This window comes from Marmota marmota, unplaced genomic scaffold (assembly GCF_001458135.2).
Source record: "Marmota marmota marmota unplaced genomic scaffold, marMar, whole genome shotgun sequence".
NCBI lineage: Eukaryota > Metazoa > Chordata > Mammalia > Rodentia > Sciuridae > Marmota > Marmota marmota.
Window position 1 is genome coordinate 3,848,613 of NW_025999853.1, and position 18,620 is coordinate 3,867,232.

Here is an 18,620-nt window from a genome sequence, read left to right on the forward strand (position 1 = left end):
AGCCCAGGGTGGACGGGCGAAATGGGCCCCGTTAGGTGTTTACCGCTTGCGACACGCTGAACACAAGCTCCTGACGCTTGAGAGCGTCGCCCTGGTTAGAATCTGATTCCGTTTTCCCTTTAACAGACGAGTATCGGGCGTCTGCAGGCGACATGCTGTCTGCTTGAGTCTTAAGGGGCAAGGAGGATCAGATGGGGTGGGGAAAATCCAGAGCTCTTTTGGAAACTCCGAGGCTGGTGGGGAAAGGAGGCAGTGCCTCTAGACCACCGCAGGGGAGCCCAGAGGTGGTGGCAGAGAGGAGGGTACCCGTAGGAATACAGGAGCAGACACCCAAAGCGGCGATTTCACACACAGCAGTTCTTTGGGAGTTGGGAGTATTCTGTAACTGTCCTCAGTGGGTGGTTCTCCTCTGTCAGGGAGTCCAAGTGGGTGTATGCGCCAGCTGTAGACATGTGACACCTCTGTTAGGGATTGGTGGAGATGACACCTTGTGGCCTGTGGGTTCCATTTCCATGTCACACACATGGTTTTATGATCAGATATTCAGGTGGAAGATCACGGCTCTCTGCTCCATGTGACTTGACTTCCTCTCTTGTTTTAAAACATCATGGCCAGATTTCTGCCCTGGTCTAAGGACAGGCTGGATAGAGATTATCTGTTTGTTCCTGTCTGTGCTCTGCACATTCTAGTCATTGCCATACTTCTATGGATATAGCTCTTCTTCCCTTATCAAAGGTAGAAGCTATGAAGGCCGTCCCCCCTGACTGGTGTTTAGATTTTCAGTGCTGATTGGGGTTCAGGTGCATGCAGGTGGATGCTGTGGCCCAGCTGATCTCCTTTTCTTTGCATGTGCTCCTGTGCTGCTTCAGGGGCCTTTGACAGTCCCTCTGACTGGCGACAGGGACCATCTGCCATCTTGATCACGCAGGAATCCATCAGTACCTGCACCTGCTCTTCATAGTGGTCTGTGAAATTCTTGATTGTCACATTCTCGGAGCTCCCATGTCTTTTGTTGGTCTGTCTCCTTAGGTTACGCTCTTTGACGTTCACCTGTGTTCTAGTCTGTGAAAACATAGCACCTGGCTGGTATTTGGTAGGTAACAGGTGCCAACTAAATTCTCCTTTAACCTGTGTTAGAAGCACCTGTGCATATGCATGCTCTGGAGGGCCCTTACAGAGACCCTTATTTATGTATTTAACTGCCTCCGTTTGGATAGACTGCAGCCACCTCTGTCATCTCTTGTGACAGAGATGAGCAGGAAGTCATCCACCAGAGAACTCTTTAATCCAGGATCTGTGGGACGGTTCTCCTCTGCTGATTGCGTCCAGGTATCATGCCAAGGACTCAGCCTTCCCTCTCTGCTCTTCCTTTCAGAAAGTATTATGAGGGAGGCCGAGGACTTCATGCTCCGGACAGAGACACGGCGCTGGGATTAGGGATTGCCACTTCTGAGAGGATGCTGGGGATCTGCAGAGGGAGACGGAAATTCCTGGCTGCCTCTTTGACTCTGCTCTGTATCCCGGCCATCACCTGGATTTACTTGTTTGCTGGGAGCTTCGAAGGTAAGAAGGGAAGACAAAGAGAGAGGGAAGGAGGGAAGGAAGGGAAGACTGGCTGTCAGAGGGTCCTAGAAAGGACCTCAGGGCCATCTGATGGCAAGGTCGCATTTGGTAGAAGGTCAGAATGGATGCCTGGTCCCAGGAAAGGACCTGGCAGGCTGCACAGGTGGCTGGGAGACAGTCACCAATGTGAGGTCAGATGGTGGGCACACTGAGTCCAGCACCCTTGGGTCAGACGGCTCACTGTGTTGATGGTGGGGGAGGTTGAACCGTGGAGAATAACCAGGTCTTTGGGGAGACAGTGTCCCACTCTCCCATCCACCTGCTCATTCATTTCTTCACACATTCAGCCTTTTGGTGTTATCTGATGTCCGCATTCAACCTCGCGCTGAGATGGATGGGGAGATAACAGTGCTGGACACCCCGGGGCTGCTGGAGGAGAAAGGAGCTTAACAAATGGTTCCCCCACACAGCGGTGCATGTTCTGCTAGAGGAAGCGGGGCTGCCGTGGGAGAGGTCTGTTGGAGTGTCAGGCCCGGACTGGGGAGGGAAGATGATCCATCATCCTGAGAAGCCCAGCACAGGATGCAAGAAAGAGTGGCCCTCCTCAAAGAGATAAACACAAATGACCATCCCTGGCACTCTCCAGAGGTCCACAGGAAAGACTGGACGCGCCATTTTTCCAGATAGCTATCTCAAATGCAGGGCAGTGTTTTGGGTTTCCAAGATGGCGCCCCAGCATTGGGGAGAAGGAATGGCGATGTTGAGGTGCAGATTTTCTTTATATTTCTCTCCCCCATACTTGAATTATAAGGGAAAAAACACTCAAAGGAAAATATGACTCAAGGAAGTCACTTCCATGTTTTAAAACATTTCTTTTATGCATAATTTTATTGACAGCTCAAGGCTACCTTTTAATTAGGAGCTCCTCTTCCCTTCCTGAGATGGGCCTTGAGTTCACCAGAGTGAATGGGAGCAAGGTGGAGGGAGCTAGCTGTGTGCTAGCACAGCAGGGAGGGTCAGGATTCCCAGCCCAGTGCTGGGGCCCAGTGTCACACCCCTGTTACGGCTCCAGTCCCTTAGCTACATTCCTGGACTGGTCATCTGAGCTGCCAGATGGAGTAGGGTATGCCCAGGCATTGGATGGTGAACTTCTGCAAAGGGATCAGAGGAAGGGCACCTGGCTGTTGATCTACTTAGAAGAGACAGGAGGAAGCATGCTCCCCAAGAGGGCGAGGAGGAGGCCTTACAACAGAGCACTGAGGCCACTGGGCTCCTGTCGGTGTAATGAGAGGAGACACCGCCGCCCTGCAGGGTAACCAAACTGGTTTTCATTATAGTCACCGAACAATAATGGTGGCGGTGCCGATGCCACAGTGTGAACAGAGAGTATTGTGAGCTCTTCTTAGGGCCAGGCCTTGTGAGGACTGAATACCCCAGTCTTTCTTCACAATGACCCTACACAGATCCTAGTTAATATCCCTGTTTTACAGATGGCATCTAGGTTTTGGTGATCTGCCCAAGGCCTCCAAGCCAGTCACAAAGGAGCCCCCATTAGACTCACGAGTCTAAGATTTTTCTATAGATTGGGCTTCACTCAGGTGTTCGATTTGGGAAAGGGGTGTGACAAGAGTGTCACATGTTTTTCTGTAGGAAAGTTGTTGAATTTTGATTTGTGCTCAGATATCAGGTAGGGTTGGATCCAGGGGCTCAAAAGATGTTTTGGTAGCCAGGACTTTCTGTATCCCTTTGTTGGACCGTTCTTCTTCTCTCTATTGGTTTCTCTCAGGGTGAATTTTCCTACATAGAGCCAGTTTGTGGTTTGCATATTATCTTCACCAATTCCAAGAGAAAAAGGACACCTTCTTCCTCCTTGCCCAATATTGCTTGTCATTGGTTGGCCTGAGTTATAGTACTGAAACCAGCCCCTGTGGCTGGTGGAGACTGATGAGGGAACCCTGAGCCCTGTCACAATTTTCCAGGTTATAAGGTGATGGGGGGGTTGCCTGAAACATGAAGTGAGGCTGAGGGAGGGTGGCCACCTGTGGCCGATGGTGTGGGTTCCCAGAGAGCAGAGACGGGAGGTGGAGCCAGGAACTCATGGTTTGTGTTCATGGTTTGACATTAAAGACCCGGGGATGTCATGCTCCAGGCCCAGCCCTGGGGGCTGGAGTGACAGTGGTCACTGGCTTAGTGTGATTCGCCAGATTGGCAGATAATTAAGGGAAATTGGGAGCATTGAGGAAATACTGCAGGTGACACACACAGATTGGATTATACTATCCACAGGACACTGAAGACTAAACCCATGCTAGGGGCGTCACAGACTGCATGATGCAGGGGTTGGGCGTGTGGGCACCTTAATAGAAGTGTCCAGCTACAGGCCTCTGAACCCGGCAGTTAGTCCACAGATGGGCTGCTACGTTTCTTTCTGGGCTCCATGCTGTTAAAACGATCTAGACAAGTCGGCCCGCTGAGGTGCATGGCAGTGCCCTCCAAACCTGGTCACACACGGAACCAGGGCTGCTGATGGCGGAGCGGCCGAGGCCCAGGGTGTACCTGGTCAGCTTCAGCCAATAGTCAGAGGCTGTCACCTGAAAGAGCTGAGGATCGCTCTGGTGGCCCCCAAGTCTGTGGAAGGATGTGCAGGGAGCCTGATGTCAAGGTCCTCATAATGAAGATCATCTGTCCAAAATTGGAACAAACTGCCCAGGAGGGAGAGAAACGCTGTGAAAACTACACTAACAGGTGTCCTGCGTCGAGGGAGGGAGTCCAGCAAGGGGGCAAGTGCACAGGTTGGCACTTGTGACCTGACTGGGGACCCCAGAAGAGGCTGAGGAGTTACCCAAAGGCTGTCCTCCACAGAGTACCTGCTGATGGCCAGGACACCTGGGCCTGCAGAGAGGCTCCTCTTGGGAACTGGGCATCACCGTGGCCTTGTGGTCTCTTTATTGACACCCTGGAGTTTTGACTTTGTGGCAGGTGAGACTACAAATAAGGGCCGAGCAGCTGCCTGGATTCATAACCATATGACTCTCACCGTGTGGGGGTTCACTTTTTTTTTTTTTCAAGCCTGTTTAATTTCAAGGTCTCCTGAGAGCAGAGCCAGGCGTTCCCTCTGGGATGCAGCTGCTTCCAGCTCTGAGGTTAAGGGCTGGATTACCTGGAGCACCACAGTAGGAGGGGAGGGAGCTGATGGGGTCAGGCCAGGCAGGCTGGGGGACAGGTCAGCTAGGTTAGCTGAGTGACTTGGGCACAGTGGTGCCACTTGTCTCCTTCAGTGTGGAATGAAGTTGTCCACATGAAGCCCGTGTGTGGGGCTGCCAACCTCTACAGACAGGGCTGGGATTCTGAGCGGCTGATGTAATTGGAATAACTAGACACTTTCTCCACTTGCGGGGGGGGATGACAGGAGAGGGAGTGGGCGGAGATTTGTCCTAAGCGTGGGACCAGGGTCAGTGCATAAGACTGATGGGGAAGCAGACATGGCCCTGAGGTGAGAAGGCCCTTCCTAATAGATCTCCTGCAAGTGGGGAGGAGGTGAGATCCTGGCTCCCGGGGCCATTTGTCAATGGCCAAGTGACTGAAGTGGCACTCCCTTTCTCCACAGAAAAGTCTTAACTGGGCTTCTCCAGAAATCTTCACCAGGGCTGATTTTAGGACTGTCAGCAAAAGAGTCTTTGCAAGAGTCCAATGTAGATAAACTTCCTATTTTTATGTCACCCTGTTTACTTGGCCACTGGCCGAGAAGATACCAGCACTCCAGACTCCAGGTGCTGGACACCCCTTACAGGTTTATCACAAACATGTATCCAATATAGTACTTTGTAGAACTGTGCAAGCAAGGCCTCTGGCCTTGAGCTGGGCTTCACAGAGATGTCTACATTTTTAAGATAATAACTGTGTTCCATGGTGACAGCTGGCAGGGGAGGAAAGAAAGGGGAGAAGAAGCTCTCCCCTTCTCAGGTGTTGTCCTTGAAGAGTTAACTTGCCCAGAACAGTGAGAGAAAAAGCTGCTTTTTTGTGAACTTCTGCAGACTGTGAGCTTCTGAGCCCCTCCCCTTACACGCTGGGTATAAAACTCCGAAACTCCCTGAACTCGGGGTTCAGGGGATTGACTGATTACAGCAAAACCTGTGCCCTCTGAACCTGGCTGCAGCCAAATAAAACTGTTTCCTGCTGTCTTGGGTGCCCTGCCTCGGCTGTCCCTACAACATGACTGCATGTGAAGGATGCTAATCGGGTGGTGTTTTTGCTGGACCTTAACCCCAAGTTCCTAGACCCACCTTCCCCACTTCTCCCGGCTACCCGCCGTCCCCCTCCTCTATCTCAGTGACCGCCCAGCCACGGAGACTTCCGCTCTGCACTTTGAAGTGTTGTCCTCCTGCTCTCCCTCTTCCCGCCATCCCTGGGATGCCCCTTCCTGCCGCCTCCGGTCCTGGTCTCTGGCAGCTGCTGTTGACTGGTGGCTCCTAGTGCTGCTGTGCTCTCCTGATATCCCTCCATTGTCTGCCCTGCCACACTAACTCCTTCAGTGCCCACATTCCCTGTCATTACTCCCTAATATCAGCCTCATGTGGAAGCCAGCATTCATCATTGATGGGGTGTGATGTCCACTCGCCAGGGACTTTCTTGTGATAAGTGTCAGTTTTGGCCATTCCATCTCCAGCGCCCCCCGCCCTCACCGTTCACCCCGAGTGGGTCCTTGCTAAACGCTGGCTGGAAAGGATTCTTCCTTCCAAACACCACCTGGAGGGACACTTCCCTTGCTTAAGGGGAACAAGCACCACTAGGCTCCCAGAGCCATGAGCATCTGTGATTTTGAGACCTGGGGACGTGGCCCTCAGAACCTCTCCTTCCTTTGGGCTGTGATGTGAATTCTTGGACTTGAGCAATCCCACCCATGATCAGTTCCATTTGGATTCAGATCTGCCTGCTCCTTTCCACCAGAATCACCTTTTCTGGTGGGATGGTAGGTTTTATTTGTGGGGTAAGGTCCTTTCAAGGGGAGGAGTTCAGCTATCACTGAGGTAGCATGTGGGGGCTTCAAAGCCATTGGTAACATTGTTCACACCTGCTGCCCCCCGAATAACTCAAACAGCTGGTGAGAAGCCTCCCATGGTAGGGGTAGCAGGTCAGGGAGGGTGGTGCATTATTTGAAAGCGGATGTCTTCAGAGCCTGCAGTGCTGAACATTTAAAGCCAGCTTCAGGAGCAAATGTTGAGTATTCATTTTGAACACTGTGTCTTTCCTATAACCGTGGGTCACTGTGTTCTGTCAACTCAAACTGCTCTTGGAATGAACGTGTTTGAGAGTCATCACAATAAATTTCAAAAGAAAGGAAGGGGGTCCTGCCGTCTGACCATGTTGCAGAGTTGGATTGAGGACCAACGAGTTCTAAGCTAAAGCTTTTTATTTACATTATTATTCTGAGAGTCTCAGGGCACAGGTGCAGAGTAGGGGAGAAGGAATGCATTTCATCCAAGGTGGGCTTGTCCCAGGTTTGTGTGCACTGCCCCCATTCCTCAGCCCAGAGAATGTGCTGGAAGCTTTGTGAACTCAGACTATAGAGGCAAGAGTGAATAATTTGCTGGGGCTTCAGTATCCCCAGAGGCTAGGCCACGTGGCAGCTGTGATGGCAGCAGAGCCCATTTCTGCCTTCCTGCCGATGGTCTGGATGTATCACTTAATAAGGATATTATGGGGTATAAGAACCCAAGATTCTAAATGCAAAATGAAATGCAAAGTGTAATATAAAAGTTGTATTGATTTTTTTTAATGGATCAAAAATGAAGAGCTCTTCTAGCTAGTGCTTAATAGCTGTTAGTGCTGAACTTGAGCAAATTTTACAGAGAATGCAAATGTGAAGCTGAGAGTCAGTGGCATCATGGCTCCAGGGCCACAGCACACAGTGGGGCAGCGATTACTATAGTGTTCCTGAAAGAACCAAGAAAGAGTCTCATGGAAGTCTTGGCATCCAAAAGGACAGTGGAGCGCCTCAGTTTTGTTGGTTGTGAGGGGGTTGCTGCGATGACCTCTGTTTTTCTTATACCCAACCTTTAATCTTAAGATAATATTGGCCCTTCTGCAGAGTGGAGAAAATGACCAGTGGATCACTTGGCTGAATCTTCTGGAAGAGCTTATAACAAGATCTTGGACCAGGAATCAGGGAACCTGTTTTTTTTGTTTTGTTTTAAATTCTAGTTCCTAGCTCAAATAGTAGTGCCCCCTTTTACCCAGTTAAGTTACTCATAGACAACTGTAGCCTGTCATGTAGCCTGGCAATATTAAATGGAAAATCGTAGAAATAAAGAATTTACAAATCTTTTTTTGGGTCTTGTTCTTTTTGTTTTGTTTTGTTTTGTTTTTTGGTGCTGGGAATTTAACCCTGAGGAGATTTACCACTGAACCCCACATCGCCATCCTTTTTATTGTATTGTATTGTATTGTATTTTTTTTGAGATAGGCCCTCACTAATTTGCTTAGGATCTTGCTAAGTTGCTTAGACTGGCATTGAATTTCTGATCTATCCTCCCAAGCTGTTGACATTACAGCTGTGCAGCAGTACCCCCAGCTAACAATTTATAAGTTGCACACCCTTCTGAGTAGTATGGTGAAATCTCACTCAGTTTTCTGTTTTGTCCAGGACACAAATTATTCTTTTGTCCAGTGGATCCGCCTTGTATATGTTACCCACCCATTAGCCACTTTGTCTCTGTCTCAATTATCAGATTGACTGTTTCAGTGTCATATTACTTGCACTTAAGTGACTTTTATTTTATTTAATAACGGCCCCAAAGTACAAAATTAGTGGTGATTTCAGTTTGCACAGGCCAAAAAATCCATGAAGTACTTTAAGTGAAAGGGTGAAAAGTCTCCACTAAGAAAAAAATAAAGTCGAATGCTGACATTGCTAATATCTGCAGTAAGAATGAATCTTCTCTCTGTAAAATTGTACAGAAATAAGAAGAAATGTACGCTCGTTTTGCTGTCACACCTCAAACTGCAAAAGTTATGACCACAGAGCCTGATACGTGCTTCATTCAAATAGAAAAGGCATTAAATTGGTGTCTGTGTGTGCAGGAAAATCATAGTATCCCCAGGGCTCTGTACTCCCTGCAAGTCTAGGCATCCCCTGGGGGTCTGGGAACATGTCCCCCTCAGATAAGGAGAAATTCTCTTTTAGTTTCCTATGGTTATTGTAATAAATCACCATAAGCTTAGTATCTTAAAAATACCCACATTCCTTTCAGTGGTAAGAAGTCCAAAACTGTTCTCCCTGGGCTCAAGTCAGGATGTCCTGGGGCTGGTTTCTTCTGGAGTCTCAGGGAAAAATCCAGCTTCTGACCTGTATTAGCTTCTCAGGTTGCCCACAGCCCTTGCCCAGGGCTCCTTCCTTATCTCCAGGGCCCAGAGTAGCATCTTGCCCTCACTTGGGTCTCTGCTTCTATCCACACTTCCCCCTCTTTGATTGTGACTCACCTGTCTGCTTCTTCTTCTTCTTCTTCTTTTTTTTTTTTTTTCTTTTTTGGTACCAGGGATGGAACTCAGGGGCACTTGACCAGTGAGCCACATCCCCAGCCCTATTTTGTATTTTATTTAGAGACAGGGTCTCACTGAGTTGCTTAGCGCCTCGCCATTGCTAAGGCTGGCTTTGAGCTCATGATCCTCCTGCCTCAGCCTCCCAAGCTGCCGGGATTACAGGTGTGCACCTCCGTGCCTGGCTGCTCAGCCTTCTTCTTGTAAGGACCCTGTGGTTATGTGGGGCTCACCCAGATTATCCAGGATAATCATATTGTCGTGAAATCCTGGGTTGAAATGTACCTGCAGAGTCCCTTTGCCATATGAGGTGACATTCACAGGTTGTAGTGATCAGGACACCTTCTCCTGCATCCTTTCCATTCTTTTGTCCTTTAGGGACAAAGTGAAGGACATTGTACCAACCACTTCTTATGTGAATATCTTATCCTTCCTGGAGTTTACAGAGCTTTGATCTTAATTTGATATTTAAATATCCAACAAAGTTCCCATCCCCTGAAAAAAGCATCATGTTCAGATGTATCATTGTGAATTGACTATAGAATTTGGCGTCATAATAATATGAGTGTCACAGGCATCTAATCAGTAACCAATGGTGGGTTAAGGTTTTCTAAAAAGGAAGGTCTGGAAGTCCTGGTGGTGATTTCATTTATTTTGGTTTTGGGGGACCAATTTGACAAAAGAAGGATGCTTGATTCAGGGAGACCTTTTGATGATTGAGTAAGTGGGTTAATGTTAACTAAAAGATGGCCATTGGTATAGCTGCCTTGGGAAGCTCTGTGGCTTGATCAAGTAAAGCCAAGCGTGCCCCTTGACACATCCGTTCTCTCCCCAGCAATGCAGCACACAGGAGTGAGTGTACTTGTGCACAAAGGACTCGTCCTGAAGGTTCACGTCGGCATTACTTATGGTAGTGCACAAACTGGAAACTAGAGAGTGTCCATGAGTAGTAAGGTACATGAATAGTTTCGTATTTATGTAGTGCAGTGGTGTGAAGCAGGAAAATGAAGATACAGTGTTGAGCAACGAAGAAGACACAAGCTAATAAAGATCAAGTGATTCCAACTCCATTAAGTTCATTATCTTCTCAGGTTCTGAGCCTGCTGGAGGCCCCTACCAGTCCACATGGTGGACCGCCCTGGGGCAGCAGGAAGACTTCAGGCTGCTGTTAATAACTTCCTTTTTAACCTGTGAGATGACTGTACAGGTGTGTCACTTTCTGGTAACTCACCAGGTAGTTCACTTATGATGGGCTGACTTTTCAGGGTACGTGATTCTGTTTTTTAAGCCTATGCAAATCCAGGTAGTTAAGTAAGTAGCTAAATCTGAAATGATTTGGTAGGTTTTGCAGTCTTTTTAGATGAGAGGAATTTTACTCACCTTTGGGATTTATGAATTGATGTTGCTGTTTAACTTTGAAATTCAAATGCTTCTTAAGCATGAAACTTTTCTTTGGGGATTGATGTTCAATGCTTCGGCATAACTGCACGCCCTCTTTTCCTTCCTGATATACTTCACTGTTTGGACAGATATTCACTGTAGGAGAGTTTGATCAGGACATTGACCTCAAGATCTGAAATTAGTTCATCAAATCCTTCTTCTGAATGAGTGTTTTCATCCACAGCAGCATTCCTACCAGGACGGTGGCAATATCAGCTCCAGTTAATATTAAGATGCTGTTATTATTGCTTAACATGCACCCTGAGCCACAGTAGATATGGCTGTTTCCAGCTGCATCAGTCAATAAACATGTATCTGCATAAGATCCTTGTGCTTGGAAAAAAGATAGAAAACTGTATTGTGGAAGATTTGGGAACTGTAAAGAAAATGCACTGTTGAAGCTACAACCAGACTGGAAAAGGGAAGAGCTGTTTCCACTGATGGCCTGTGAAACAGATTTGGCTGCATCTCGCCAGCAGTTGTGTTGAACATGGCCTGCCCATGGTTTTTACCATTTATTAATTCCTTGCTAACAGTTAAATATTGGGAGATTGCCAATAAAAACCAGGATTTTTCCTTTCCTTAAAAAAAGGGGGGGGGGAGGTCTAGAAAAACCAGACTTTTGTTTCGTTGCAACAGCCATCAGCTGGAACTTGGTGACAGCCATTCCTTTGCTTGAAGGTGCCAGTTGCTCCATCCTTCCTTGCCCGTTCCTGGGTCACCCCCACATTGAGGTTATACATCAAGAATGGAGAAGACGGGCCTTCTGGCGTCTAATTGTGTTGCTTGTTGACCTTGCCTGGCTCCACTTTGGGTTGACTCCCTTTGGCTTTCCCTGCCTGCTGCTGGGTTAGCGATTTGCACGTAGTCACTTATTTATTCTGCCAGACAACTTCACACTTGTCTCATTTCATCGATGGGGACACTGAGTCTCCGGGATGTTAAGCAGTTTGACTAAAGCCCCCCCGTCTGGTCAGTAGGGAGCTGGCCTTGTCTGAAAAGGTGCACTGCAGACTCCCAGGAACTTGCGGATGTAGAAACAGCTGGGGGATGTCACTTGAAAGTCAAGTCGCTCCAGTTTTAGACAAGGACAAGGCCAACCCTGAGATGAGTGACAGGGGGCTGCTGTCTTGGATGGAAAGGCTGACCGTGTTCTGTGGCTAGCCGGATTATTCTAAGCCAATCGGAACAGAAAATTTGATTAGTCCTTTAATGCAATTTGCATTTTGTTTCTGCCGTAGACTCATACAATTAAGAGCGGGGACGGACAGTCAGAATCAGCCAGCAGGCTCAGAACCTGAGCAGATAAAACCTTGAGCACCACACAAGGACTTTATATAGGGCAGAGTGATGGTGAGGTGACCATGTCCCCTAAGGACGAGCAGGCCTGAGTTTAAATTTTAGCCACACCATTTAAATCACAGGGTGACAATAGGTTACTCATCCTTGTGGGTCCGTTTTTTCTCCATTAGAAGGGCGCGTCGCGTGTGGCCCATCCAGTCAACTAAACCACCTGCTGTACCGGGTGGTGGTCCAGTAATTCTGCATTTTCCTTCCTTCTTGTATTTTCCCAGAATCCAGGGACATCTCTTGGAAGGGTGCAAAAGGTCACTCACTTGGTCCAAAAGCCCTTTGCTTTTTAGCCGAGGAGACTGAGACCCGGAGACGGCAAGGTCACTCTGCATTTAGCCTTAGCAGTCCGGGTGGCAGAATTGGGCCATGAATTGGCCCATGGGGTGTGTTGGCACTCGGTTCCCTTCTCCTTTGTCACTGAGTAAGAACCAGAGCTGAAAGACAGGGACAGGCCACCCTCGTTCATTGGTATCCATGTGTATTTGCAAGCGTTTGTAGCCCTCCCTTGGCCTTAGAAAGGGACAGAGGAGATGCTGGGACACAGAAATGCTCCCCCAGAGAATGGTGAATGCATGGCCAGGTTTGGAGACAGGTAAATGACGAGTTGTGAGCACTTTGAAGAGTGACAGTGTAGAAAGGGCCATCCCTGTTGTAAAGTTTAGTCACTTCCCTGACAGATTTGCCAGTGAGAGTCTTCACTGGATCAGCACATCTGGTTCTAGCGCCCAGACATTCCTTTACATGCTCTGTGTCCGCAGCGGAGTCACTTTTCCTCTCTCATCCCAAACTGCGTCCTCCAAAATCAAGGATGCTGCTACCTTTGTGGCAGGTTTTTATGAAGACAAAAAGGAGCCCCTCCTGCCTCGCCGAGGGGAGGAGCAGGGTGGTCTTGTGCTTTGGATCTGCTGACTGCACTCTCAGAAGCAAAAGCCTGCTCAAGCAAAGGAGTGGAGGGTGTAGATTAGCACTGGGAGGAGGAGCCCTGGCCAGTGGTGGGACCTTTAGATAATGGCTATTTGGCTTTTTTGCTCCAGCAGAGGGCACTCTATGTCCCATTTCCCCTGAGTCTGGATTCCCTGGAGGGAGCCCAGCCAAGGTGGGGATTGAAGCTTGGGAGGAAGCCCCAGCCATGAAGCCTCCTCCCTGCACCCAACAGGAACGTGAGCCTTTAACCGACAGCCAGGCACTGTCATGGGCCCCGGGGGTGAAGCACTGACCACATGAATGGACCCTACTCTCAGTGGGTGCAGGGAGATGAGTAACAAATGCACGCTCTGCTGACTGGGGTGAGGGCTGCCAAGAGAAATGAACCAGGGTGACATGGCAACACAAGTGGCCGGGTGATGGGCTTGGGCGCGTGAGAGGGGGAAGCGCTCTTTCCCTGGGGTGGACTGGGCAGGCCTCTCTGATGGGTGGGAGGGAAAGCACTTCAGGCAGAGGGAATGGCAGGAGGCCGAGGGTGCCTGGTGCCTTTCCTGGCCTGCTGGTGGCTGGAGAGAAAAGGAGGAGTGTGGTGGGTGAAGGGGCGTGGCTCAGGATGGGTGGCAGAGCCCTCACAGGCACTGGGAGTAGGATGGGAGCCCTGGGCTCTGGCATCTCCCTCCTTGTCTGCACCCCTCCTGGGAAGCTTATGCCTGCCGATCTGATCTTGCTTCATCTGCTGTTTAAAGTTAAGAGGAACTTGAGAGAGAGACCCTCTCCCTGCCTACAAGGAGTCTCCTAGAGCTGCGGTTCCCACATTCGCCAGATGCTGAGAGTCACCCGGGGCATTGTTTAAAATGTAGAGTCCCCACCTGGGACACCTATGACGAATGGAGAGGCAGTGTCCTGCTCAGATCTGCTAAATGGGGTGCATTGCCACTAGGAGGGGCTTGGGGACCTGGGTTTTAAATGAGTGTCTCAAGGTGATGTTTATTTTCTTGCTAAATTAGAATGTTTGACCAAGATGGCATGAATCCTCTAGGTAGCTGATTTTAGCTACTCTCTGGGGCTTCTGGACCTTTCTGCATAGAAATAATTGCACTAATGTGCTGGGCATGGTGGCTCATGCCTGTAATCCTAGAGGCTGGGGAGGCTGAGGCAGGAGGATTGCAAGTTCAAAGCCAGCCTCAGCAAAAGCAAGGTGCTAAGCAACTCAGTGAGACCTTGTCTCTAAATCAAATACAAAATAGGGCTGGGGATGTGGCCCTGTGGTCAAGTGCCCTTGAGTTCAATCCCTGGAACAACAACAACAAAAAAAAAGCACTAATTGAGTGCCTACTGTTTATTCTGCTTCTGCGTTCTGCTAAGCTGTGCTGACTGACTGAAGAGGGATCTGGGGCAGTTTGTGCTACTGGACTCTTCAAATCCCCAGTCCAGAAACAAACATGGGCACATCTGGGTTTTGTCAGAGTGCACACAGGAGCTTGTTTCATGGCCATGGGGACTGGTTTGGGAGAGACAGCATCTCACCCGTGGCTTAATTTCATGTTTAGGGTAAACACTCAGAGGTGAGTGGCATGAAGGGGCAGATTAGGATCTCAGGGAGAGAGTATTTTCAGAACTTTTACATCTCTCTCTATTCAGAGGGCTTTGATGAACAGAGAGGAGACTGTTTTCCCTGTGGTCCACCTCTCTGCCCCAGTCTCCACATGGCTCTCCAGGTACTTCAACGGCAGGTAGTAATCAGAAAGAGACCCTTGAATTTTGTAGCTTCTTCGTTTTTTCTCCTGTTCCGTCCCAGGTGAGCGTGTTAGACTCCTTCGGGCTTTGAGGCAATTCCTTCCCTCTGTCCTTGGCACAGGGTAATAGGAGCTCACCCTCACCAGTCTTCACCACGAGGGCTGTTGTAAGCACTCGCCTCCTTTCTAAAACACATCTCTGGGGGAGGTGCCGGCATTAACCCCTTTTATAGATAAAGTACAGGGTGTCGGGGAGCTTGCTCCTCGGGGAGCCCGTTCTTACCCACCGTGTGCTCGGCCTCTTACCTCCCCTCCCTCCCACTCCTCTGTCCCTTCCTTCACGATCAAGAGCCAATGCAAGTCTCTGCCTATGCTGAGCCCTGGTCCCGTCAGCAGAGAATAGAGATGACTAAGATCTTTGACCTGGGGCTGCGGATGGCATAGCTCTCCAGAAGTACGTCTGTGCCGCTGGTGCCAAGAGAACACAGTACACAAGGTACCGTGGGGGCCTAAATGGCCAGAGGGCAGAAGAGGGCATCATGGTGAAGGTGGTCATTGAGCCACTAAGAGCAGGCTGAGGTCCTGCAGAGCATGATGTCACTTAGGAAGACAGGAGGGAGATTGGTAGGGGTCCTGTGAGCACCGAGCATCCCCTTCCCAGTGGCCATCACTGAGGAACGTCTTCCTCATGGGAGAGAGGTCAGCAGGAGTGGAAGGGACACAGGCTTTGCAGTCAGGGGGCTCTTGCCGCTTGTGTGACCACAGGCTCATCTCGTCCCTGCTCTCAGCTTTCTCATGGGTGAGCGGAAGCAGCGATGCCCTCTGTGCAGATGAAGCATTCCAGAACGTGGTAAGGGAGACGACTGGCACACACTTGGCTTTCAGTAAATTGCTGCTACTTGTTTTATGACTTTCACTTCTGATGAGGTCACTCAGCAATAAACTTCAGTTCTGTAATTGCAAATAAAATACAGTGTTAGAAATCTGTTTCTGGCACATAGTTGTTGCTCAATAAATATGAAGCAAAGACTTCATTGGCATGCAGTTGGCGTGGACTGGTGGCTGGCAGGGCATGATGGAAAAACACAAAACGAGAAGACGTGGTTCCGCGCATGGCCCAGGGCTCCCCAGCCAGGCAGGGCTGGGACTCGTGTCGTCACTGGGTCTCTGCAGCCGCTCTGCGAGTCAAGCTGGGATAATGTCATCTTTCTCTCAGAGAGAAAATTAAGGCAGGGGATGCTGAATAGCTTGACTATTAAGTTGCTGGCTTCTCGAATGGACTTCATCACCAAATAGCCACTAGATAAGTCAAGGACATCGTTTCCTCACCTGCCGTGCCTGCCCTGAGCACCTCTGAGGGTTGGGTTGAGTAGAGAATGATCTACGGGGCCAGGGGTTTAGGCCCAGCTGGCACCCAGGTAGCTACAGTCCAGGTGAGCTGAACTCAGATGGTGGCCGAGGCAGCAGGGAGAGAGGGCGGAGTGGCAGGTTTGGAGCTGGAGGCTTCACACTGTAGAGCTGTTTGGAGCTGGGAGGTGAGAGAAGAACAGCAACTGGGAGGACCCCAGGGGTCGGCCTCAGGGAATGTGGGCCTGGGGGACAGATGTTTGATAGGCAATGGATGGCCGCTTTAGGACACATCCAGAGCAGAACAGAGGCCTGACTGTGAGCACCCCAGCCTGCTGGGAGTTGGAGCCCTTGATTCCCAAAGCTGGGTGGAGCGAGAAGCCATCTTTGTGGGGTGCTGGGGGAGACATTATTCATGAGAAAGATCAGGTGCCAGTGTCCATTTCTGGTGTGGAGTAGGCACTACTCCCCCAAAATCAAAAGAAAGAGGTGGTTGAAGTAGAGCTGATGTGGCCTTGTCATGTGATTCTCGCACCAGGTGCCCGGCAGGACATGCCTGGGTTCTTGCCTCAGAAGGCCTGGGTTCTGGGTCTGGTTCTACAGTGGCCTTCATGTGCCCCTCCTGTGCATGTTCTGAACCTCAGTTCATGGTCCATGCAAGGGGGCTCGGAGTCCTGGCCTGGGGTGGTTGTGATGAATGAGCAGATACAGGACAGGGGCCTCACACACACGGTGGTCCATGTGAGGCACCACCTCTAAGGGAACAAGGTGGGAAGGACAACAGGGTGAAGGCATGAGCTATTTAGACTCCTGCAGCTCGAGAAGTGAAATCATGAATCAACAAATGGGAGGGAATCAAACTAAAAAGCTTCTTCACAGCAAAGGAAACAGTCAAGAGTGTGAAGAGAGCCTCCAGAATGAGAGAGAATCTTTGCCACCTGCACCTCAGATGCAGGTTATGTAAAGAATCAAAATTAACAGCCTAAAAACAAATAACCCAACCAATCAATGGGCAAAGGAGCTGAACAGGCACTTCCCAGAAGAAGTATGATCAGTCCACAAATATATGAAAAAATGTTCAACATCTCTAGTGGTTAGAGAAGTGCAAATTAAAACTACACTGAGATTTCATCTCACTCAGTCAGAATTGCAGTTATCAAGAATACAAAGATCAATAAATGTTGGTGAGGATGTGGGAAAATTGATAGTGGGATGCAAACTGTTGCATCCACTCTGGAAAGCAGTATGGAGATTCCTTAGAAACTTAGAATGGAACCACCAGTTAACCCAGTTATCCCACTCCTTGGTATGTGTTCAAAGGACTTAAAATCAGCATACTATAGTAAAGATGCCATATCAATGTTTATAGCCACTCCCTTCATAATAGTTAAACTGTGGAACCAGGCTTGGTGCCCTTCAACAAATGAATGGATAAAGAAACTGTGGTACATATACACCATGGAATATTACTCATCCATAAAGAGAAATGAAATTATGGCATGTGCTGGTAAATGGATGGAAATGTAGACTATCATGCTAAGTGAAATAAGCTGGTCCCTAAAAACCAAAGGATGAAGGTTCTCACTTATATGTGGATGCTAAATCACAATAAGGGAGGGGGTAGGGAAAAATAAAAGTACTTTGGGTTAGTTAAAGGGGAATGAAAGTAAGGTAGGGGCATTGGGAGTAGGAAGGCTGGTAGAATGAACTGGACATGACTTTTCTATGTTCATATATGAATACATGACCAATGCACATCATGTACAACCAGAAGAATGGGAAGTTTACTCCATATAGGTATATGTGTCAAAATACGTTCTACTGTCATGTATTAAAAAGAAAAGAAGGAACCTGCTGCAGGCCAGTGCTGTTCTCTGTGATTTACACAGATTGACTTACTCAGTCCTCTCAGCCACCTGTGGAGTTGGTCCTGTTGTTCCACTCACCTGCTTACAGGTGAGAAAGCTGAGGCTCAGAGAGCTTGAATACCCACCGAGGTCAACCAGCTAGGCACCAGAGGTGGTGGTACCGGGGTGCCTGCAGGGCCATGCCCATGCTCATGGGCTGTTATCTCAGCATATAGAGATAGAAGGCATTGCCGGCCCCATCTTACAGATTGGGAAACTGAGGCACCAAGAGGTAAAATGCCCTGGAAACCCATGGCAAGCCAGTGGAAAACACACGTTTCTCATTTGTGGGTGGTTAGAAGTGGGGTCTCTGAAGAGCTGAGGCAGGTTCTGCTGGACTCTCAGCCAAGGAGGAGATCTTTGTCCCCAACAGGGTTTCTTCGGGAGGAAGGGCAGGCCAATGGCCTGGATTCCCTTTCTTCTCTTGCGCGCCGCTCCTGGCCGTGGTTTGGAAGGTGGGGTTCAGGTGGGGCTATGGCAGGCCAGGCTACTCCAGCTCCCTGCCACCTGTAGTTCCAGGTGCTCTGTTGCGCTCCTGGGTGCCTCGGCTCCTCTGCGGCCCTCTCAGGGGATCTTTGCATCCTGTCTGTGGTTTAAGGAAACACTAGTCAAGGGTGTGTGCAGGGCACGCTGGTGCCTCAGCAGAAGCCTGCGGCTCTCAGACTCCAGCCCAGCAGGGTTGGGTGCCGTTGCTGGTGTGGCGTCCTGCGTGTGCCTGAAGCACCCTTGGGTGTTGACAAGAGTCTCAGCTCCACTGGGTCGTTGACAGCCAATCCCGGTGACTAACAATTGATCTTTCTGTCGTGGGTGTTCC

General features: G+C 49.4%; 1 protein-coding gene across 10 annotated transcripts in view; it reads left to right on the forward strand.

Moving 5' to 3' along the window:
* The window catches only part of Large1 (LARGE xylosyl- and glucuronyltransferase 1), a 487,150-nt gene that overhangs the window by 127,699 nt on the left and 340,831 nt on the right, over window positions 1–18,620 (forward strand). For 9 of the 10 annotated variants that reach the window (XM_048802422.1, XM_048802409.1, XM_048802417.1 and 6 more), the window contains one exon: window positions 1,376–1,563. In XM_048802422.1, coding sequence (XP_048658379.1) covers window positions 1,458–1,563 — 106 coding nt within the window. In that variant the 5' untranslated portion in view covers window positions 1,376–1,457. Of the gene's footprint in view, window positions 1–1,373; window positions 1,564–18,620 lie in introns of those variants that run through there. The other variant, XM_015482789.2, reaches the window with a different exon arrangement.